The 24,637-nt window shown below is 42.0% G+C and overlaps 1 protein-coding gene across 3 annotated transcripts; it reads left to right on the top strand.

The window, feature by feature from the left end:
- Nucleotides 1-15: 15 nt before the first annotated feature.
- Nucleotides 16-17,949, top strand: hrasb (HRas proto-oncogene, GTPase b). Of its 3 annotated transcripts, none has more exons than XM_004563392.3 (6): nucleotides 16-297; nucleotides 10,359-10,512; nucleotides 11,655-11,833; nucleotides 13,189-13,348; nucleotides 14,034-14,158; nucleotides 15,138-17,949. In XM_004563392.3, the coding sequence occupies exons 2-5, from the start codon at nucleotides 10,402-10,404 to the stop codon at nucleotides 14,151-14,153; spliced, it is 570 nt and encodes a 189-aa protein (XP_004563449.1). In that variant the 5' UTR covers nucleotides 16-297; nucleotides 10,359-10,401; the 3' UTR covers nucleotides 14,154-14,158; nucleotides 15,138-17,949. The 3 variants fall into 3 exon arrangements, with proteins under 3 accessions (XP_004563449.1, XP_004563448.1, XP_076741731.1); XM_004563391.3 differs by having other exon boundaries at nucleotides 17-297; nucleotides 10,356-10,512; XM_076885616.1 differs by lacking the exon at nucleotides 16-297 and adding an exon at nucleotides 10,094-10,230 and having other exon boundaries at nucleotides 10,356-10,512.
- The last annotated feature ends 6,688 nt before the right edge of the window (nucleotides 17,950-24,637 follow it).

Here is a 24,637-nt window from a genome sequence, read left to right as displayed (position 1 = left end):
AGCTGGGCGTGGGCACTACTCTCCTCATCCCCTCCGCTCTCTCTGGGAAGCACATTGTTCAACGCGGGCACATTATAGGACCCAGGACCAATGAATGCCTTGGTGCAGTTTAGCTACTTAAAATTACACCGTTTCTTACAGTGAATAGGACGCAAATACCTGAAGAAACGGGGAAAGAGACTCGGAATATTTTGTGGCTTTTTTCCGATTTCAGCGGAGAAGCAAAACAATTGAAAGATTTTCTTCTTCCTCTCCGGTAGAAACGCCGCTCCTGTCGCCAATAGACCTCTGCCTGTTGTAAGTATACTGTACACATCCTTGCTTACGAAAAATGTCGGTTTTTTCCCCCTCACCGAGAAATATGTCCTCTCTTAAGTGCTTTCAGTTATTTGGGCACCGCTGGAGATTGCGGTCCTTACAGAAAAACAGGTTAGCTAGCTATCATAACATTTTTTAATTCACGCCCGGCGAGCTTGAACATTATCCTGCTTAGAACTCAGCCTTCTTTCTACCCTGCCTACATAGAATGATTTTTCCTCCCAGCCCCTGACTGTTTTAAGCCAATTATATATTTTTTGGTAAGCGGTCTTCCTTGAGTTTGGGTGTTAAAACTTGGTTATAAAGGGATAACATGACCATCCAGGATTTCCCCCCGCTTTACCTCACTTTGAAAGAGAAACCGAAGACATTTGCAAGTGCCATTGCAATAGATGCTAATGTACCTCTGTCTTTTGTATTGTATAAGGAAAAGACTGGAGCAGGCTGTGAGGTTGCTGGTCTCGATAGTGGCGTCAGAGACAACTAGGGTGACGCCCCGTCACAGTGAATAAAAGCTATCACTGCGGAAGTGAGATTCCATTACAAGGCATTCACAAAGATGATCATTTCAAGTCTCGTATCTGATAAAAAAAAATGGCTAGTAAGGTGAAAGGGATTTACAAAGACAGCACCAAACACTCAGCGAATGGCCATAGAAGCTCCTGGACAGTAAACAATTAAATGCACTCAGCATTCAAAGTAGTATCAAACATTTGAATGAGTGCCCTCTTAGGCAATACAACAGAAAGTGTTTCACTCGTGTGTTTTTCTTGGGGCTTTCCGGTACACGGTTTCTTTTTTTAATCCGCCACATCGTCACGTTCGCTGACCACAGCATCTTCTGTGAAAGTCATAATCATGCAAGTGAATGTGCATCAGTCTATATGACTACGAGAAGGAGGCTTTGCAGCGATTCTGTGTGAGTAAATATTGGTGTTGGTGTCTGTAGCGTTTTGGCAAGTCAGCTGGAAAACAGTTGGAGGTGGTCCAGTGATTGAGGTGTGAGGTCAATGTGTCTTCGTTTTTTCCTTTGAAGGTTTTTATGCAGCCAAGCAGTAAGTGTGACTCTAAAAACCAAAATTTTACGAATAACACCGTTCCCTGCTGGGTTTTAGTATTGATGTGTGTGTGTGTGTGTGTGTGTGGGGGGGGGGGGGGGGGGGGGGGGGGTTGAATGGACATTAGGTGTTTTTATGTGACCCAGAAGATGCTTTCTTTGCTTTCACATTGTTTCATGAACTAAAACATTTCATTGAGATTTACCCAGAGCCCACATTTAGAGTTTTGGGGGTGTTAGGTGTCTAATGATAACCCTTGCAGCTCCTCCAACCGGCAGGCTTTTGTGTGGAGGTCAGCTGCTCTTTTTATCTCTGCTGCTGCCTCCACTGTGTCACCCTGTCCTACAAACTAAAAGGATGACCCAGTAGGGAAAAGGTCACTAGAGGCTAGTGGCTTTCAGAACAGCTAAAAGGCCTCTTTAGATAGTGAAACATTTAGAAATTTGGAAAGAAATGGTTTATTAAAAGAACCAAATTCAGCTTTGTGTTAAATTCTAGAGAAAAGAGTAAATTTTTTTAACTATGTTGTAGTCAGTTTGACCCTCCTACCAACTTCATAAAATCTGAACCAATGTCTTCACGTAATTGTGTTTCACTGGCCTGAGAGAAGAATAGCGCTTCATTCCTAAGCTGGTGGAAAACACTTAGTGTTTTGGATGCTGTTTAGAAGAATGATGTCACTGGAAAGCAGAGGGAGGGTGGTTATCGAGACTTTAGGATGGGTCTCGGAGTCTCCGTATTTGACCGTGACACCTCCCTTGAGAGGGTCTCCTTACCATCATAGCTCCATTAAAAATCTATTATCTCTGCAGTGGGCTTGTGGCTCTGCCAGTATGGAGCCTTTAACCAATTAAGCACTTAAATGGAGACCAGAGTGCATGTTGAGGAAGACGGTCATCCATGTACCTAGCTCCTTGTGTCACGTGTGTTGAGAAGATGAAAAAGATGCAATGAAGTTTGGCTTGGAGGATTTTCATTATGTTTAATATTTTTCACTTTCTTGCTAGACTCTTCTCTTCTGTGTTTGTTATGCCCTTGGTGTATATATAGAGAGCAGTCTTCTCCCTTGCCAATGAACTCTCCTGCTACCATCTGAATTGCTGCTCTTTGCTTGCACCCTCCGTAAGCTGTCATGTAAGATTATCCTTTTGGTCCAGGCGAGGCTCTAGGGTTTCAAAATGGACTGTTAATTTCAGACCGGCGGTGGTGCACTATAAATAACCCTAAACTCAAACATGCTAAATAGTGGCCCTTGATCATATTAGAGAGCTGCTCTACAAAGGTTTTGGGAACTTTGGAATGAGATAGGTGCGGCAGGTGTGACAGCTGTGGCAGATTCATTACTGTTTTTTGTTGAATGACTAACAAAAGTCACCCTGCTGTAGGATAATTACTTTGGTCACATGTACACCGTGTGTAAAAAGGACACAGACAATTGCCACATCATGAATGCAAGTTTTCACATGTGTGCAAATAAAGGTAGCAGAGTTTAACCATACGCTGAGAGCAACTCCACTCGGGATTGCAGAGGAGAAGATGGGGATATATTGTGTTTGATACAGCTATACCCAACATACCCATCTGTGTGTAGAGGAGAGCTCAGACAAAACACTCTTTTGCTTAGTCCCTGAGTGTGGATGAAATTGATGCAAGTACTAATGATTTTGACCTCCAGAGGCTGTGTCCTCGTCTTTCCTCTCTATCTACACAAAGACCCGCTCAGTATGAGCCCCTCCTGACAACAAGTGGCTGTAGAAACGCAGCACTGTCTGTGTCAGTGACTGATTTTGCTATTCATCTCCATATGTATATGAGGATTATTAATCAGCAGCTGACATGGCCTAGTTTGAGAGAAGACGGCTGTCTGCTTTCCCTCCTCTGAACTCCCAGTAGCGATGCATGGATGTGTTGAATTTGCATTTTTTAGGCTGTAAATATCACTGGCTTGGCAGGTGTACACTAGAGATCTGGTTATGTAGAAAAAATGCTGTAACCACGTGTGTTAAATGTTGAAGAACTGTGTATGATGCTGTATTCGATTATGTAGCTATCTTTTTTTGTTTTTGTTTGGCCTAAATTCGTCATACTAATCAGTTCAGCGCACGAGTTATCACTGCCATATTGATGAATATCGGGTAAAAAGGAGGCATTTCATGCATATTTCTGTGTGAATCTCTCATAGGCTTTGGCAACATTTCATTTTTTCGAAAAAATCTCAACCCAGAATGATTTAGCTTCTTTAGTTTTAGTGCTGTGACCCCATCTAGCTCTTTCAGGCTTGAGTTTTCCTACTGGCTAACTGTCCAGGCCGCTACTGCCACAAATAGAATCCAATTCTGTGAAAAACAGTGCTTTTATTGTTAATTGTGAGGCAGCAAGTGAAATTAAGATGCACAAGTGCTCACCAGTGAGGCTTGTGGCATCTGATCAATCTCTGATTAACAATAATGTTTAGATATGACAAAACAGAGCGAATACGTGGAACAGCTGACCAACAGTATGGTTGAGTATTCAGTTTTAGTCATCAAGTGTTTCATCCTGTATGATGGCATATTGGTCATCCTGTCTTTTAGTGAACTGGAATAAGTCATATCAAATCTTTGATCTAAATGACTTGTCTATAGTTGAACATTTTATCTTGTGTCCACACTAAACGTGAAATAACTGCCGATGAGTCTATTATTGTTGATCCTTGCCCTGTCTGGAGTTTCAGCAGCCAAAGGTGTTCCAGCGTCTGCCTGCCCCACACAAGTCTCTGTTCGCCACACAGCTGCTGTTTATTTAGTTAGAGGGGGCTCTAAGGAGCTAGACTGGCTCTGCTACTCCACCAGAGTCTGCAGTCCAGCCAGGGCAGGCTGCACTGTGTACCAGGCTGATTTATTTACACTGAGGGAAAAGGAAGCTAAATGTTTAACCACAAGTTTGAGGGGTCAGTATAATTCCCTTCCTGTTGTGTTTCAGAGTTATAGCAGCGAGGGTGTTTTGACAAGGAGGTCGTTGTTGGTAATGGTGATGGTGCTCAGAGCTACCTGTTCCATTAAGGTGAAGCAGTGGCTTACGGGATGCAGGAGTGTGTGCGTTTGTGTGCTTGCGTATCATGGTGATTGAATGAGAGCAGTTAAATGACTGTGTCCTCAACTTAGCAAGTCTGGTTGTCTCTCAATCATTAACATTATTGCAGTCTTGGTTAATCTTAGTTTGTCCTAACAGCACAGGCACATACAGCCTCAGACACAAATAACCCAAACAGGACTTTTTTTTTTCTTTCTGAGAATGCAGATTCTATTAATACAACACCACACCCAGAGACAAATATAGAACGTCTGTTATTTTTTTCCTCTCCACAGCTAAATTGACCTTATATGTTTCATTTTCTTTTGAAATTCTGTGTCTTGTCCGGTTATTGAACTGACCACAGGCTGTGTTTATGACAGGCCACCTGTTACTTCTCTCTTTATACTGTTAGAGTTCAAGATTCACCCCAGCTATTGCTTGTACTTTCATTCCTTTGGGAGTCAAAGCACAAGAGACAGGGCGTGAGTGTTTACTGCTCAGGTCAACTGAAGCCCTGATGTTTACACTCTTAAGCGCGCAAGTAGTTTGTGTAGCAGCTATAACAAAGAGTGCATTTTATATGAGGGATGACACACGGCTCCCTGCGGAAGGTAAAAGAGCATATGTGAACTGTGCTGCTCATGAAATCCTGACAGATTGATTATACACTGCAGCAGGTGGTGCAGGTTAATGATTTTCCTCTTCAGGACCATTCAGCAAAGTGAGACACTATTAATGAGCATGTGGAGATGTTTAACCCATATGTGCCCGTCTTTTATGCTAAATGAGACATAGTTTAAACTTTTGAGGAAGAGAGATTTAGGGTTACACTGGGTGTTAAGTAAAGTTAGTGTTAATAGTGAACTGTTTTGTTTAGGAGGACTTATAATATACGAGTTTTCACCTTGAATATTTATCAGAGTCATTTTGCATTAGTCACGGTTCAAAATGAGTCTTATTTGTCTCATGCTGGGGGGCTCACTGTCTGAAACAAGCTGTTTTAGCTGCTCTCCCTTTAAGGTCACCCTCCCTTTTTTTTGAACCAGCCCATATTATATATAGACTGTATATACACTTTAGATTCATTGTATAGTACAATTATGACAACCGAGGCTTTGCTGTTTGAAAGACAGATATTTGACGTAGAGGTGGCGTCTAGAGGTTGTTGGTCTAAATTGTCAAACAGAAAGTGAAACTATGCTTCTGTTAAGACACATGGCTTTCTATCATTTATAACTGTTCTCAGTTACTTTCCTCTTAGGTCTTTAACCAGATATGACATCATTATTATTCCACTCATTATTACTACAATGTCAAACTGTAACCATAGTAGAGTCCTGTAGTTACAATGGGCCTCCAGCACACTTGTTGTTAGTCATAGATTTGTAGCCGATTTAATGTTATAAAACCAGCACAACAAGTTCATATCAGTCAGTAATAAATCTAACTCATCATGTCTTCTACTCAGAAGCTATTTGGTCATTTTTAGGTTACATATTTGGTGAGTTTGTGGTCAGCTGTCCATACAATGAGTCTCACTTTGCCACAGAACATAACAGAAAAACCATATGACTACTTTCTCTTTAACACTGGAATTTTACTGGCCAGCAACGCTGTGGTGGGGGAAGATGACCTGTGGGTACGTGTCTTTGCACTGGTTTGTGTCTGTACATGAATATTTGCAGCTTCACCTAGTTTGGTGGTGAAATGAGCAAAATTGTAATATACGCAAGTTTTCCCACATTTTTAAGCATGCAAAAATCTATTACACTGGAAAAACATCTCATTAATATTTGAATAACTTGGTTTTTCTCCCAGTTTTAATCATTTCTCCTAAATTTATGTAGGTTTGAGTGTGCCCGTTTCAGGTAACATAAAATTCAAATTCAAATTTTATTTGTCACACACACACAACCATACACAGTATGACATGGGGGTGAAATGCTTGTAGCTGTACAATGCCCGACCATTAAATGACAGAAGAAAAGTTTTACAATATTTACAATTTACTACAAAAATTTACAAATTAACTTAGGAATTTACAGTAAAGAATGTGCAAATAGCAGAAGAGATTATAAAGATAAGGATTATAAATTATAGGAATTATAGGATTATAGGAAATGTGTGGTGGTGCGTGTGGTGACGTGTGTGAGAGTCCAGTCTTATAGTGACGTGTTGGGAGAGTCCAGTCCTACACCTGGTTCAGGCCCCGAATAGCCTGGGGGAAGAAGCTCCTCTTCATTCTCTCTGTTTTGGCCTTAAGGGAGCGAAAGCGCTTCCCAGACCTCAACAGTGAGAAGAGTCCATTGTTGGGATGGGAGAGGTCCATTATAATCTTCCTAGCTTTGGACTTGCACCGCTTGGTGTAGATGGACAGCAGGTCAGGGAGCTCTGATTGAATGATGCGTTCTGCCGAGCGCACCACCCTTTGCAGATCTCGTCTGTCCTGCTTGGTGCTGTTCCCAAACCAGGTGCAGATGTTTGACGTCAGGATGCTCTCGATGGTGCAGGAGTAGAAGTTCTTGAGCACCTTCAGTGGCAGATGGAAGTCTCTAAGTCTTCCGAGGAAGAAGAGACGCTGACGGGCTTTCTTAACCAGGGTGTTGATGTGACAGGACCATGACAGGTCCTGAGTGATGTGGACACCCAGGTATCGGAAACTGTCCACTCTCTCCACTGGCGTGCCACTGATGATGAGGGGTTTGTAATTCCTCGCCTCCTTTGTAGTGAAGTCCACGATCAGCTCCTTAGTCTTGCTGATGTTTAGGAGGAGGTTATTCTCCTGGCACCAGGTCTCCAGGTTCCTAATCTCCTCCAGGTAGGCCGTCTCGATGTTGTCGGAGATCAGGCCCACAACAGCAGTGTCGTCAGCAAACTTGACAATGGAGGTGGTGTCGGATGTGGCTACACAGTCATAAGTGTACAGTGAGTACAGCAGGGGGCTTAAAACACAGCCCTGAGGCACTCCAGTGCTGAGTGAGATGGAGGGGGAGACTTGTTTTCCTACCCTCACTGATTGGGGTCTGTCTGTGAGGAAGTTGAGGATCCACTGACACAGTGATGAGCTGAGTCCTAGATCCGTCAACTTGGTGAAAAGCTTAGAGGGAATTATTGTGTTGAATGCTGAACTGTAGTCCACGAACAGCATCCTAACATAATTCCCTCTGCCAGTGTCCAGGTGACTCAGGGATGTGTGGAGCAGGTGAGATATGGCATCGTCTGTGGAACGATTAGTCCGGTAAGCAAACTGAAGTGAGTCGATGGTGGGAGGAAGTGAAGAAGTGATGTGATCTCTCATCAGTCTTTCAAAACACTTCATCACAATTGAAGTCAGTGCTACTGGACGGTTGTCATTGTGGCAAGCGGGCTGTTGTTTCTTTGGAACAGGGACAATAATGGACCGTTTGAAGCACGTGGGAACCACAGCTTGGGCCAGGGAGAGGTTGAAGATCTCCGTGAACACCGGTGCTAGTTGATCAGCGCAGGCTCTAAGGACCCGGCCAGGGATTGCATCTGGTCCTGCTGCCTTCCTGGTGTTCACCCTCCTGAAGGTGTTCCTCACGGCATGCTCTGTGATGACGAATGCATTTTCTTCACTGGTGCACTCCGAGCGCGCACAGCCGTTTGTTGTTTTAATTGCTGCGGCGTCGAAGCGAGCATAAAACGTGTTCAGCTCATCAGCCAGTGAAGCATCTGCATTCATCATTGAAGAAGCTGGTCGTTTATAGTCCGTTATAGTCCGCAGTCCTTTCCACAGGCTCCTAGAGTCGCACTGTCGTAGCTGTGACTCTAGTTTTTCCCCGTAGCTCCGCTTTGCCTTTCGGACCGCGCTGCGCACGTTGTAGGACGCAGCCTTGTATAGGTCCATATTACCAGAGACAAGCCCTTCATTGTAGGCAGCGGTGCGTGATCTCAGAGCGTTGCGGATGTTTTTCTCCACCCACGGCTTCTGGTTGGGAAACGTTCGGATGATAGTTCTTTCTGCTGTGTCGTCCGCTAGTTTCCCGATAAATCCCACAACCGCTTCCGTAAACATGTTGATGTCATCAGAGCTGCGCCGAAACATGTCCCAGTCTGCGTCATCCAGTGCGTCCTGCAGCGCGGCCACCGATTGGTCCGTCCAGCGAGCGACCTCCCTCCTGATTGGTGGTTGCTGCTTTAGCCTTTGTTTGTAAGCAGGTATGAGGAAGATGGCGGAATGGTCCGATTTTCCAAATGCCGGCAGGGGCTGAGCCTTGTAACAGTTCTTGAACGGGGTGTAGCAGTGGTCTAATGTCCTCGTGCCCCGGGTGGGGCAGTTGATGTGCTGGTGAAGGTTGTGAAATGTCCGTTTGAGATTCACTCTGTTAAAATCTCCCATAACAATGAGTGCGGCATCTCGGTGAAGTGTTTGTTGATGTGTGAGAGCCTCATGTAGCTCACATAAGGCAGTGTCCGAGTCCGCGTGAGGCGGAATGTAAACAGTGCAGGCAATGACCGCAGTGAATTCCCGAGGGAGATAGAAAGGGCGACACTTAACGATCAAAAGCTCCAGATTGGGCGAGCAAGAGCGTGTGAGTGGGGAGATGTTTGTGCTGTCGCACCATCTGTTGTTCACCATCAAACACACTCCACCACCTCTTTTCTTCCCCGACTCCATTGTCCTGTCCATGCGGTAAACCGAAAAGAACCCCGTCGGCTGCACGGCGTGGTCTGGTATCGCTGGGTTCAGCCAAGTCTCGGTGAAGCAGAGGAGGTTGCAGTCCCGAATGTCTCTCTGGAACTTGATTCTGGTCATCAAGCTTGTTCTCGATGGATTGAACATTGGCTAGCAGGATACTGGGCATGGGTGCGCGGTGTGCGCGAGCCCGTAGCCTGTTCCTGATGCCGGCTCTTTTACCTCGAGGCCGTCGCTTAGGGTCGCGTCCTTTGTTCTCTCTCAGGATCTCCTTTGGCCAGGTTGGGTCCGGAGTTAAACATGGTGAAATGTTCGTGTACTGCAGACCAATAGAAACCAAAGTGTCTCTACTGTAGCGGATTTGTGTGTTTTGCATGATGCCCATGCAAGATTATCGCAGATATAGCAAAAAGTGACGAAAAACTGCAAAAAGTGGAGAAGTTAGGGCAGAGCATCCAGCACGGCAGCCGACCTCACCGGCGCCATTTTGTACCATTTTGTACATTTTGTAAAATTGATATCGCGCATGTTTCCTCGCGAGACTTGCGTATTTCTTTAATAACATGGCTTGATTTATGGTTAACTTGACCACGTTACATCGACTGGACATATTAAGTGGGTGTGGTGGAGCGTAGGGGGCAACTGCAGGCACACCTGGGGGTCATAAAATTGTAACCCTCCTGGATGGATCGCTGTAGAGTGAATCAACAAGAAATCCTTCATAACAACAGTCTCGTAGATAGTGATTTACCTCATCGTTAAAATGAAACAGTAGAAGAGTTTTAAATATATTTTTAGAATTATTTTATTAAAAATGTTCTAGTATTGACTCAATTTGATCTTTATTAATATGTATTTGTTTATTTTTGGATCACTGTCCCTGTATGGTCGAGGGTAGACCTCAGTAATCTAAACCCTGAGTGATATGGATCTATCTGCCAGTGTGATGCCCCTCCTTTTTCTCTCTTACTCCCTCTCATGCACACTTTTTGCTGCTAACACTGAGCGGGAGAGGACTGGAACATTGAGTACCTTCAGCACATTTTTCACATTCCCCTTTGAGGGTCTCAACTACAGCCCCCACTGCATGCACACACTTCAGCATACACAACCACTCGTGTTTCTCACCAGTGGGCATTAATGGTATTGTCATATGTTTTGTCTGTACCACCAATTGAGGACACATCAATCTTGACACGTGCTTGTCAAAACTGTGTGTCATGTTTATTTTGGTCATTATACTAACCTGCACCTTTTCCTCTCTCCAGCAGCGGTGGTTGTGTGTGAGTGTGTGGTTGAGCTGCAGCTGCGAACATGACGGAGTATAAGCTGGTGGTGGTGGGAGCTGGAGGCGTGGGCAAGAGTGCACTTACCATACAGCTGATCCAGAACCACTTTGTGGATGAATATGACCCCACAATAGAGGTATGACGTGCTTCTACGTGTTCTGTACATTATTCCTGCAGCAGTTATCTTTAGATAAAGTATTTCCCCTTGAACTGTTGTGTGCTTCTGCGACATTCTTTAAAATGGTTCATGTGCAGTCTTTGCGTAATTAGATGTTTTATATAAATGTCCAACCACACAGTCTAAACCAAGTTACTTTAATTAATTAACTTCTGTGGCAATCCTCCAAATGACAAGGCTTGAAAGAAATCCATAATTTCAGAAAAGAGAAAAGCATTTTCTCCACCTTTTACTCAATATTTTCCTGAGGAAAAAGACACTGGAATATATTGCAGAGCAAAGAGGAAGGCCAGTGAGAATGTCTTCTCCTGTCTTTTCTCCCCTTTTTCTCCCTCTCTATCCCTCTCTTTCTCACCACGCCTGCCTCTGGCCAGACAATGTCCTTTTTGTGTATTTGCATTCCTGGCCCCTATGCTCTAACAAACAAAGGGACAGCACTCCCATGTTTTTGTGACTGCATGTTGGAAGGCTAAACATTGGCTCTGATACCCTGCTCCTCTGATCTCTTGATTTTCATTTGACCTGAAAGTGAGGAGGGAATTTAACAAAGTAACCTAAGTTGATTACAGTCAAATCAAATCAAATCAAATCAAATTCAAATCAAATTCAAATTTTATTTGTCACGTACACAGTCATACACAGTACGATATGTAGTGAAATGCTTGGACAACTGCTCGTGACCTAAAGAAAACAAAAAAGGAAAAGGCTATGAATAAGATAGGAAATAAATATGAAAAATTAAAAAGGGTAAATTTAACTAAGAAGGAATAAAATATAAATTAAGGTTAAAAATGAAATAACTGTACAACACAAATTAGAATGAAGGGTAAATTTAACTGGGAAGAATAAGATAAAATATATAAATTAAAGTTGAAAATAAAATAACTGTACAACAAAATACACAATATAGAACTATATAAGAATGTATGAAGAAAGCAACATTCAGTCACTGACATAGTGTCCCTATAGTATATTTCTTTGCCCTGAGTGACCCAGGGTAAGAATCTGCAATGGACCACCGGTTACATTAAGGTGAACTATCAGTTTTGTGTGATGTCTTTAGCACTTCTCTAAAAGTGCAAGTTTGTCTTTTTCTGCAGGACTCATACAGGAAGCAGGTTGTGATCGACGGGGAGACCTGCCTGTTGGACATCCTGGACACTGCAGGTCAAGAGGAGTACAGCGCCATGAGGGATCAGTACATGAGGACGGGGGAGGGCTTCCTGTGTGTCTTCGCCATCAACAATACCAAGTCTTTTGAGGACATTCACCAGTATAGGTGTGTCTAAGAGTAATGCAAAGAAAGAGAACTGGAAAATGTGCACCTCTGTATTTCTTGGCCAGACCGTAGGCCTGTTGGGGTGGAGCTCCGGTGCTAAATCATGTCTGTTAGCTTCTCTGGATGTGCATATGCAGTGTGTGTTAGAGGGACTCCCGTGGGGTCTGCAGGAAAAGGGCTTTATATACGTGTGTGCCAGCTCTCTGCAGTACTTGATGATGTCATGCTGTAGCGTTTAACACGGCTAAAGAAAGCTTAGCTCCCAACTGGAGGCTTACAGCACGATGCCAATGAAATCGATCCTGACTCAATTAGAGAAGCAGGGAGAGGTAGCGCTCCCAAGGACAGGGAAGGAGAAAGGGAGGGTGGGGGTGAGAGTTTCAGCTGGAAGTGACAGTGTTTTCTCTCTTTGCCACATTTTTTCTTTCTCATCACATTAGGCATCCACTTGCTGGTCTTGCATGAGGCTACACTTTAAGTCACAGGTTTCCAGAGTGTGTAAATGTACATTTGTTTGGCCTGTTGCCATTGCAACTCAGCTGTTTTGGACCCTGCTTTAGCATAACTGCTCTTAAACCATACAGGTATGCAGTGCACTTTGGCTCAGTGCCCAGTTAAATGTTTTGAGTTATCTAGACATCTGCTGCCTGTATTTACAGGCAACAATTGTTTGTGACAAGAAATAAAACCCACAAAAACTTTCCCCCCCACTATCAGTGCTGACTAGCGCTACATGGCAGAGCAGTGTTCATCCATGTACAAAAACACCAAATAAAGACCAATCCACAACTCTTTAAAGCTAAACTTTAAGCACTCGCCTTAATACCAGGTATACAAGTATCTGTGGTTTGATAGGGTAACTTGTTTGCTTTGACATCAAAACTCAGAGCAAGTGTTGTCATAATTACCATTGGCAGTATTGACTGCAGATGGGTTTGGCTGACTGTACTGCAGGCTATACTGGGGCTGATTGAGAAGAAAGGCTGGGCTGATGGAGTGATCTGACCCTCTCCTCTCACTCAGTCCCCCCTGGCTGCATGGCATTTGGCACTTGCTGCTGTAGTGATGAGGTAATGCTGTTTGCCGCCTGCCTGTTGTCCACCCACCCACCAACCCTCCCTCCTTCAGCAGTGCAGCACAGCCCAGCACCGGTAGGCACTAGCTCTTCCTCTGGGTCCTAAAGTTCCCCGGGTGGTTGGTTCTCCAGGGGTGGAGCTGTTGATGATGCTGGGAGGATCTCAGCCAACAGACATGTAACTGTGGCTAAATAAAGTGCTTGGATGTATCAAGGAACAAAAATAATAATAAGGAAATGAAATAAACTAAATTTTCAATTTTCTTGTTTTGCAACGCAGAGAACAGATTAAGCGTGTTAAGGATTCCGATGATGTTCCCATGGTCCTTGTGGGAAACAAATGTGACCTCCCTGCGCGCACGGTGGACACGAGGCAAGCCCATGAGCTCGCTCGCTCCTATGGCATCCCCTACATTGAGACCTCTGCCAAAACACGGCAGGTAAGCAGTTTACATAAAGTAAGGAGCAACATAAAGTTTTTCCGCAGAGGAATACTTTTCTCATGTCCTGCCTCTTTTATTGGTGTTTGAATCTTTAAAATTCCTCATATGCTAATTTTGCTGCATCATTATGTTATCTGCAGGTTATGTCAGTGTTCTTATTTAGGCTGTGTAATTTCACATTTTGCAAAAATATTCATGCGCATCTTACAGCAGACCATGCGCTATGATGTGATTTGTGTTGCTGGGAACATTTTATTATGCTGCAGGCAGTGACTCATAGCCAGGTTACCTTGGCTTGAGAACAGAGCTACAGTATTTGAAAGGGCTCATAAGGACCAGTTGCCTCACAGCTCCCACTGTCTGTGACTCATTGTGACACATTATGTAGGTACATACATACTCGCATTCATCGCTACACCTGCAGAATATCTGTCACTCAAAAGGAAATGCAAGAAGTAAAGAAATGCAGTCTTTTTAGTCATCATGATTTCTTGACAACGTATTTAATAATTCTCAGTGCACGCAATGATTAAGGTTGTCATGGTAATGTTGCCAATTGGTGAGCACACCTAAAAGCTTTGCTGTCAATCAGAAGACGTGCATTTAATATGGGAGCCTTGAAAGGGAGTGTTTTAAGTGCCTGGATTTTTCTGTATGTCTGTGTGTTTGCGTGTGTTTACAGGGAGTAGAGGACGCCTTCTACACACTGGTTAGAGAGATCAGGCAGCATAAGTTGAGGAAGTTGAACCCACCCGATGAGAGTGGTCAAGACTGTATGAGCTGTCGCTGTGTGGTGTCGTGATGCAGGTGAGAAATTATATACACAGTAATGGTCACCAAATCAGTTTGCAAAGCTAAGTTGTGAATGCATGGAATGATGGAATTCACTGGCTTTGGGGAAGGTTTACCTTTAAAGGGACATATCATTACAAGTTAATACAAAGTTGTTCACCTTTATCCTGTTAGGGTGGGAGCTGGCCTCTTCCAAGCCCCCAACCATAGAGTACAAGCAGCCACTGATTGATGAGTATGAAAATGATGTTATATGCTATTGTAACTGAACATGTAAGGGAGATTTTGGACTGATATGTTAGGTAGCACCAGAGTCACACATAAATTTTGGAAATATTTTCTCAGAGCTCCAGAGCCTGAGCGATCAAAGCACATGGTAGCCCAAAGCTCTATTGCAGGGGTATCAAAAATACAGCCCAGGGGCCAGAACTCACCCACCAAAGACTCCGATCTGGCCCACAGGACAGCTTTGGAAAGGCCATATATTTTGAAGTTTTACCATTTTTCCTTCCGATAAAAAACTTCATATTACACTAAAGTAATTAACAAATAGGTGAGCATTTAAATAAGAAAATGTCTATGATTTTTCACCATCTACAATATAAAATTCCATTGTAGATAGTCCTTTTACAATAAAAAAGGCAATGAGCTACTTTTTCTGTAATTTGATACATTTATTACTTATAATTTAGTCCCAAAGAGTCATGCTGACAGATTTCTTCCATTTACTATAGAATTATTTCTTTATCATGCAGAGAAACTGAGACATAGTACTTGCAATGGCAGAAAGGGGTGCGTGCTTCACTGGTCTGGCCCACTTAAGGTCAAACATGGAAAATGAGCTTGATATCTCTGTTCTGTTGGTTTCACCATTCATTTGTTGACCACCTGTAACTCTGTGTAGATGATGCTCATTGTAAAAAAAAAAAAGCACTTTTGAAACAATCTGAGTTTTAAAACTTTAATTATATCTTGTGTCACTTTCTTTGCCCAGCTCACTGCTACATGTTGAGAAACGCTACGGCACAAAGTGGCAGCATGGACTTAAGGACTGGAAGATGAAACAACCCAACGATGAAAACAAAAACTTTTCCAACAAAAGGATGATTGAAACAAAAGCCCTGACAGAAACCATCAGGGCTGACTGAACTATAGACTTGTATGGAAAGGGGAATATTGGACTGTTGCCTAAGTGGCTAGCGGAACTAGACTGGTCCAGCCCCATCTTTTTTGTTGGTCCACATCGACCTGTGAGCAACACCACTAATGACTCTTTGTCAGCTGCAATGTGGCATCGCTGGGTAGCTCCACAACTTTCCTGCTAACTTATTGTTTTCAGTCTCAACACTGGTAATTGGGGGGGCGGGTATCTCACCTCCGCCCTCCTTAAAAGCCTGATTCCACTCCCCATCCCCCACCTAGCTGCTGGAAGGAATGAGTGACTTCAGTGGAAAGAACTGGAATTGACTTTTAGTTAACCCAACACCTCTCATGCTACCCCATCCCATTCCCGCTTCACCCTACCTGCCTTTGGTTTCTTTTGAATGGCAATGAAATCCCTGCGCTCTAACTGGATACAGGGGGTGGATGCTGACATGGGAAAGACTGTATTTTTTGTTGTTTATCAATTAGCCTACCTGTAAAATAACAAAAAAAAAAACAACTTTGATTTTTGTATTTGATATGAAACATTTATTTTTGATTGGCAGTTTTGAAAGTGCTTATTTCAGCTGGCACCTGGTTTGACATTTTTTTGACCTGCCTGAGGTAGTTGAAGATCCTTTTGGACTAGATCTCTTGAATGGAGAATTTCTAGATAGATGGCTTACCGCTGCCTTCTCTCTTTACAGATGTTTCATTGCGAGTCGTCTTGTGGAATAATAATAGTAATGGTTAGTGTACGTAGATTCTGGTGCAATAGAATAATTTACTTTCCAAATTACAAAGTATTGGGAATATACCCTCTGTCATGACTACTTATTTTTCTGCTTTACTTTTTGTTTAAGAAGGAGAGGTACCGTGCATGAAAATGTAGTTGTTGTTATCTTTGCAGTTGCAAAAGCACGATAGGTTGCCTGTAGAATGGGATAAATACCTTAAAGTTGGCAGCGAGTCGATTAAAAAAAAACAAAACAGCAATGCAAAAAGTCTCTGCATTTCATTTTAGTAGCTGTATGGTGTACAACAGCTATTTTTAGATTGCAAGAATCACTCCTTGTGGACGAAAAGGCTCAGGAATTGGTGTCCCGGAGGATATCTATCAGTCCAGGAAACCAGGGTTAATAGATGTCATAAGTTAGTTTTTGCAAAGTGTAATGCACAAGTCCTGCCTCAGAGTAAAACTTCAGTTTTTCCACACACCAGACTATCCTCACACTGCTCTGCTTTATCTGCCACTTTCAGCTTTTCAAAGGAACAATATCAAGTCAGGTGCTAGTCATGTCAGAACCATATTTACTGTATATGTGGGACTATTGTGTGTAACAGGTGTAAGGAGCGGGATATGGGAGTGCATTGTTTTGTGTTTCTTATTACAGACAGGCTTGTGCGCTCCGTAACCGGATTAATTTGCTGCCTGAATAAAAAGACTGATGTGTGTTTACTTTGCCTTATCTGTTAGCTAGGTCGTACCTCATGTGTGCAGCGAGATGGTCATCTGTTCAGTTTGCTGAATTGTTTGTTTGTTTGTTTGTTTTAACTATGTGTGCAAAAAAAAAAAGACACGAGTGTGTTGACTTTCAACATGCGCTGTACAGAATTTGAAAGACAGGTCCCTAAAAACACTACACAGACGGGCTTTTCTGTAGTAATGAACTTTAGAGAGAACCCAGCATGAGCCAATTTGTCATAATCAAATATTCATGACATTTCAGTTCTATCACATTGGAACATGTGATAGTGATTTGACTAAATTGTTGCATTTAGCACAGATTATATCTAGATTATAGTAGTTCACTGAATTGGGCATGTGTCGAAATGTGCCGAGTCCTAAACACTACAAGCCTGTTGCTTCAAATCCAAAGCTCTGATGTAACAGATGACAAACTTTATCTGGCCATTGTCCTTCTTTTAAAGGAAACAGTGTTTTTATTTTTTGACCTAATTGATATTGTACATGCAAATGAACTCTCTTTCACTCTCACCATTGCTTACAGAAATATGACCAGTCTAATTACTGTCTGGATGATGGTGGTCAGGTTTTGTGTTCTTTTCTCTGCTTGGAGGAAGGATATGAACTGTGAATGTGTTTGACTCTCTTGATACTGTTTGAAAGAAGCCTCGATTTTACAATTTATATTGCTTACATTATTTGAGGGATAATCGTAGGGGCCCTACTTTTGGCTGTGTTGTACCCAGCTTTTATTTTTCATCCACTGTACTCAGACATTTCAATGGAAAAGGAGCGTGGAGTTTGTAGTATGTAATTACAGTCCTTGTGGTATCCTTGTTAATCTTTAAACAGTACATCCGTGATATAATAATACCATAGAATTTCACAAATCTATGCATTCAGATTACCATTGCATTAGAAAAAGCATCATGTTGTCGCAATACTCAGCCAGTGAACCACCAGTATACATGTCTGAAAACCTGGCGAGCATGACAAAGACTTTCAGGACCATTGGGGGTTTTGCACAAGGATTCGGTGGGCTCAAGGGCTTGTTTGTCCCCTTGCAGACTGTGGAATGGGCGCGTGGATGGATTTTGTGAAAAAAATGTCAACTGTTTAGCTATTTAAGATGTATTTACTCTTTGAAAATGTGGCAAATGTATTGCAGGACAGGAATAAAGATGTCAAGATCAAACTGCTTTGGTCCACTCGCCACCAAACTTTTGTTCTTAAGTTTGTGATTTGCTTCCCCCTGCAGGCTACTATGTGTATTCTGCCGTGAAGTTGAAGGACTGGGACAGCTTTGGTTTAATATTGCTTTTGTCTTATAATAAAAGCTGATGACATATATAGATATTCTTGATAAATGTTTTATATTTAACTGCTTATAAGGAAGAGTCCCAGTGTACAACAGCATGAGGCCTATATAATGTGAGAAAATACAGCTCTGATAAGGGGTTCAAAGGGCAATCATAAACCCTGTTTACACATGATTCTACCATAAAACACTGCAGTGACAACAAATTTAATATTACACAACTGAACATTAATGTGTAATGTGTAGTTTTTAAAACCCTTCAGGATGGTTAGATGTTAGAAGAAATTAAAATATTACATTTAAGTTATAGTGATAACAAGCGATAGGGCCCTACATTCATTAATGAAAACTGGGCGGTGACCATGTAGTGAATAAGGGAGCAGGCTTTCAAAAGAAGCCTTGGTTTAAAAAAAAAAAGTTTGATTGATGTGGGATTCACACTTGTTAGTTATTTGGCTTACTTTGCAACTGAATTCAATAAAAGTCAGCAATAGTGGGTCAGGCTTGTGTATTTCAGTCACCTCCAGCATCTGAAAAAGAAGGAAGGACTAAACAAGGAACATTGTATAGTATAAGAAAATCACTGAAGTGTATTACGTATTTCCCAGTTTTACATGAGTAAATGGTATCTATGATATTAAATTAGCTCAACTACAGGGAGTGCAGAATTATTAGGCAAATGAGTATTTTGTCCACATCATCCTCTTCATGCATGTTGTCTTACTCCAAGCTGTATAGGCTCGAAAGCCTACTACCAATTAAGCATATTAGGTGATGTGCAACTCTGTAATGAGAAGGGGTGTGGTCTAATGACATCAACACCCTATATCAGGTGTGCATAATTATTAGGCAACGTCCTTTCCTTTGGCAAAACGGGTCAAAAGAAGGACTTGACAGGCTCAGAAAAGTCAAGAATAGTGAGATATCTTGCAGAGGGATGCAGCAGTCTCAAAATTGCAAAGCTTCTGAAGCGTGATCATCGAACAATCAAGCGTTTCATTCAAAATAGTCAACAGGGTCGCAAGAAGCGTGTGGAAAAACCAAGGCGCAAAATAACTGCCCATGAACTGAGAAAAGTCAAGCGTGCAGCCGCCAAGATGCCACTTGCCACCAGTTTGGCCATATTTCAGAGCTGCAACATCACTGGAGTGCCCAAAAGCACAAGGTGTGCAATACGCAGAGACATGGCCAAGGTAAGAAAGGCTGAAAGACGACCACCACTGAACAAGACACACAAGCTGAAACGTCAAGACTGGGCCAAGAAATATCTCAAGACTGGTTTTTCTAAGGTTTTATGGACTGATGAAATGAGAGTGAGTCTTGATGGGCCAGATGGATGGGCCCGTGGCTGGATTGGTAAAGGGCAGAGAGCGCCAGTCCGACTCAGACGCCAGCAAGGTGGAGGTGGAGTACTGGTTTGGGCTGGTATCATCAAAGATGAGCTTGTGGGGCCTTTTCGGGTTGAGGATGGAGTCAAGCTCAACTCCCAGTCCTACTGCCAGTTTCTGGAAGACACCTTCTTCAAGCAGTGGTACAGGAAGAAGTCTGCATCCTTCAAGAAAAACATGATTTTCATGTAGGACAATGCTCCATCACACGCGTCCAAGTACTCCACAGCGTGGCTGGCAAGAAAGGGTATAAAAGAAGAAAAACTAATGACATGGCCTCCTTGTTCACCTGATCTGAACCCCATTGAGAACCTGTGGTCCATCATCAAATGTGAGATTTACAAGGAGGGAAAACAGTACACCTCTCTGAACAGTGTCTGGGAGGCTGTGGTTGCTGCTGCACGCAATGTTGATGGTGAACAGATCAAAACACTGACAGAATCCATGGATGGCAGGCTTTTGAGTGTCCTTGCAAAGAAAGGTGGCTATATTGGTCGCTGATTTGTTTTTGTTTTGTTTTTGAATGTCAGAAATGTATATTTGTGAATGTGGAGATGTTATATTGGTTTCACTGGTAAAAATAAATAATTGAAATGGGTATATATTTGTTTTTTGTTAAGTTGCCTAATAATTATGCACAGTAATAGTCACCTGCACACACAGATACCCCCCTAAAATAGCTAAAACTAAAAACAAACTAAAAACTACTTCCAAAAACATTCAGCTTTGATATTAATGAGTTTTTTGGGTTCATTGAGAACATGGTTGTTGTTCAATAATAAAATTATTCCTCAAAAATACAACTTGCCTAATAATTCTGCACTCCCTATAAAGCAGAGCATTTGGAACTTATTTCTATTCTGTCACTACTGGAGTTGACTGTTATTTATATTAGTGCCACAGAGTCACCCATATGGTATGAATGAAATGATTTATTTGACAGTGATAAGTTAGTGTCATCACTAAATCAGGAAGCAGAAAGCAAGACACATGCTAGCAGATTGATCTAACAGTGACCCATGATGCAAGTCACTTCATGTTTTTATGCCTCTTCTTTAAGCCATGTAGAGTACTTATTGGTTTTCAGCACGGAAGATTTGCATACTCTCTCTTCCTGGCTTTCAAGGGTCATAAAAGATAAGAGGTTCTCGAAAAGCCATGACAGGCAGACATTCACAGGTCTGACACAGTCATACAGAGTGTTACTGATTGAAAAAAAAAGGTGGCATTTTCTTCTCAGAGAAACTTTAATCATGCCATACAGCGAAGATACGATTAAGAAAATGCTTCCTAAGGTAAGGAATGTTTCATTTATCGCTGGATCAGCGGCTGTAGTTTCATGTACAGATTTCTCCAGTGTTTGTTTGTTTTTTGTCTATTCTCCTTTTAATTTTTGTTATTTTATGTTTTGAAGATATATCTTCGGAAGTGTGTGGCTCATGAAATAAACGTGGCATTAACTTACTTCAGAAACCTTGTGCCCGTAATGGATAAATATGGTAAGGTTCACAGTCCAATGCTGCCGAACTTTGTAAACTCGGTGGAAAAAGGAACGTTGCATTGTAACAGTAACTGCCTTTGCTGTGTTTTGTACAGTTTACAATGATGGAACTACAAAGAACTTGATGAGCTTAACCGGAACCATTCCTGCCACGATTAATAGTAATAACATTCGCATTCCATTTTGTTCTCTTTCATAACAGAATAACTTCAAACAAAAAATATGAAAGGTTAAGAATCTCTCTGATTTTGATATCTTTCTCTTTGCCATTATACAAGATATAACATATAACATTCCTATTTGCCTGTGGATTGAGGAAACCTACCCCCAAACTGCTCCCATCTGCTATATCAGACCCACACAACAGATGATGATCCTCAGCGGAAAGTATATCTCCAGCAATGGTGAAGTCATGCTGCCTTACCTGCGAGAGTGGAAGAATGTGAGAATTGAAGCAATATTTGTTTTCGACAAAGCTGCATGTGGGGTTGATTAGGGGTTGATTTTGCTGGCACTGACACAATGTGGCTGCATAACTCTACAGCCAGAGCGCATGAAAGTGACCCTTTCCTTCTATTATTAGGGGGAGTGTGACCTAATGAGCCTTGTTCAGGTGATGGTTGCCGTGTTTGGAGAATTTCCTCCTGTGTGTATGAAGCCTTCTGCAGAGCCTGAGCAAGCCTCTTGTAAGTAGCACACACAAGCACGAAAGAAGCCTCTATGCTGTCAAAAACAACATCTGTGTCCTGATAAGATGGAGCCAATAATCGAGGAGCCGCCTGATTGAGTTTGAAAATACCTTTCACTTGTCAGAATGTCAGACATGATCATTATTTGATTAACGATATTTATTCTATTTGTTCAGGTTGGCTGCAGTTCCACAGACAACCAGAAGTATTTACAGATACAGATGGAAGTTTATATCTGTCTTTAACAAGAGAAGACGGGCAACCTTTTCAGCAAGAAAATGAAACTAATTGTTAGTATTTTGTGCAATTTGGCAACAGTTTGTGAGAGAAATGTTTTTGTCAGGTTTTCCCCCCATATTGTGGATATGGTATCTATTGACTGTGTGTTAAATAGTGAAGTCTTCAGATATGAAAAAGCATGCTGTATTTTTATATTTCAAATGATTTTCATCACAAATTAGCACCCTTTCATTTGATTTTGTGTGGTAGCAATAAACATTTTAACCACCTTCATTGCTTTACAAGTGCCTCATAAAGATGTTGCTCAACTGCATCAATATTTTCTGGGCTGTTTGGACTTTAGATGGGTGTGGTCCTCTGTCATTTTATAAAAGCCTGTCTTATTTTATAAACTGATATAAAATAGAAAAAAACTACCTCTGTCAATAGAATATAGGTATAAGCTTTTTTCATCAGTGTAAACACATACCCGGAAGACTCTGACTGAAATATAATCTTTTGTAAAAACTGACTGATTTATTCTGTTATTGAAAATAAATAGCTATGTTAAACCTGCATTGCTTGTTATTGTTGAAATAACTCTCATGGAATTGTAGTTCACTAACAAAACATTTGATTTTTGCCCATAATATTTAATATAGCAACTATAAATGGCTGAATATATATAGCCTATGTCTTCCTTGTCCTGCTAAAGAATATAAATGATGGCTAAATGTGTGATTGATGACTATAAGTATGATTTTGGGATACCACATAAAGTTGTGGTCAGAAGTTTCTATACACTCATCATGGGAATCATGGGAATTAGAGGCTTTGCATTTTTTTTAAGCTTAAACACACATGAACACATTTGAATTTATTTTGAATTTTCTCTAATCCATACCGGAGCAAAAGTATACATACAGGCTCACATATACGCATATATTTCCACTGATATTTGTTTAAATGTCCTAAGTTAAGTCAAGTGGCTTTTATTGTCATTTCCAACCATGTACAGTGGTACAGTACAGAGTGGTAGTGGTAGTGAGAGCCCGAATGCTCTGGTACCTCTTGCCAGAAGGCAGCAGGGTGAAGAGTGTGTGTGAGGGGTGTGTGGGGTCCTCCACAATGCTGTTGGCTCTGTGGACAGAGCAGGTGCTATAAGTGTCTGGAGGGAAAAGAGGCTTCAGTGATCTTCTCAGGTGCTGTCACGATCTGTTGTAGGGTATTGCAATCCGGTACGGTGCAGTTTGCATACCAGACAGTGATGCAGCTACTCAGGATGCTCTTGATAGGCTCTCTGTAGAACATGGTGAGAATGGATGGAGGGAGATAGGCTTTTCTCAGCTTCTGCAGGAAGTAGAGACGCTGTTGGGCCTTCTTGAATTTGGTGATCTTGACAACCTCCACAGAGGATCCATCGATGTTAAGTGGACAGTGATTGCGCCATGCTGTCCTGAAGTTGTACCTTGAATAGACTCTTTAGCATCAGTAAGCTTCTGGCATACCTGTGGCTGAATATTTGACCAATTCCTTTAAACTGGTTGGCTTGCTGGCATGGCCCAGACTTTTAAACATAATCCATAATTGTGACTTTGGGAAGGCCTTTCCAGAAGCTTGCTGTTAGTGGCGATCATGGCTCAAGAGTTGGGAGTTTGCCTTGTAATTGGAAGGTTGCTGGTTCGAGCCCCGGCTCGGACAGTCTTGGTTGTTGTGTCCTTTGGCAAGACACTTCACCTACCAGAAGGGCCGATGGTGCGATATGGCAGCCTTGCTTCTGTCAGTCTGCCCCAGGCTACAACTGTAGCTTGCCTCCACCAGTGTGTGACTGGGTGTGTAAAGCGCTTTGGGGTCCCTAGTGGGGACTAGTAAAAACGCTATACAAATACAGGCCATTTAGTGTGCTTTACTCATTTCAAAGCCAGTTTTGATGTATGGTTTGGATCATTGCCCTGTTGGAATATGGAATTGTGTTTAAGTTTCAATCATCATCATAATTTGAGGTAAAAGTAGAAGAATTTGTAAATACCACTGGCAGCAAAACAGCCCTAAAGTGTGATCCTGCCAACACCATGCCTGTCTCAATTTTACTTTAATATGAGATATTTAATATTTAATATGAGCTCTTAAAAATCTCATATCATATTATCCCAATATTATCCCAGTAGAGCACTAAACTCTTGGAATGAAGACTTACTCATGGTTTCTAGAGTATCCAATAGTTGAATGGCAGGAAGAGCCTGCAGCTCTCTCTCTTGTGGAAACAGCTCCTTTGGATTCAGGAGACAGATACTCTCTAGTTTTAAAATTAGATTTAAAACTTGATAACGCTTATAATTAGGGGTAGAGCAGGCTTCCTTCACTCCTAATGCATTTGGATGCCACTGCAACATGTGAATAATTTTTGTATATTCTCTTCCATAATGTTTGTTTTGTCCTTGTCTGCTATGCTCCCCTTTTGTTTCTTCTCTATTGCCTCACCCCGAGTCCTGTTGTGGCAGATGAGTGCCCCTCCCTGAACATGTCATGCTTTGGGTCACTTTTTGTAAAAAGGGAGTTCTTCCTTCCCACGGTAGTCAAGTGTATGGAAGAAATATAGTATCATCAGAATTCAAGTATTCTGTTTGTGTGCATCTCACGGAAGTAAAAACAGTAAACATTAAATAAGATGTAATTATTAATTCATTTGATGTGTACATTTACAGATTTATATCACGGGCTATCGTAGAATTTGGGGATCTTACATTGACGTGTTAATCACATCACGT

The sequence above is a fragment of the Maylandia zebra genome, linkage group LG7 (genome assembly GCF_041146795.1).
Source record: "Maylandia zebra isolate NMK-2024a linkage group LG7, Mzebra_GT3a, whole genome shotgun sequence".
Classification (NCBI taxonomy): domain Eukaryota; kingdom Metazoa; phylum Chordata; class Actinopteri; order Cichliformes; family Cichlidae; genus Maylandia; species Maylandia zebra.
This window is presented reverse-complemented; position numbering and strand designations above follow the sequence as displayed.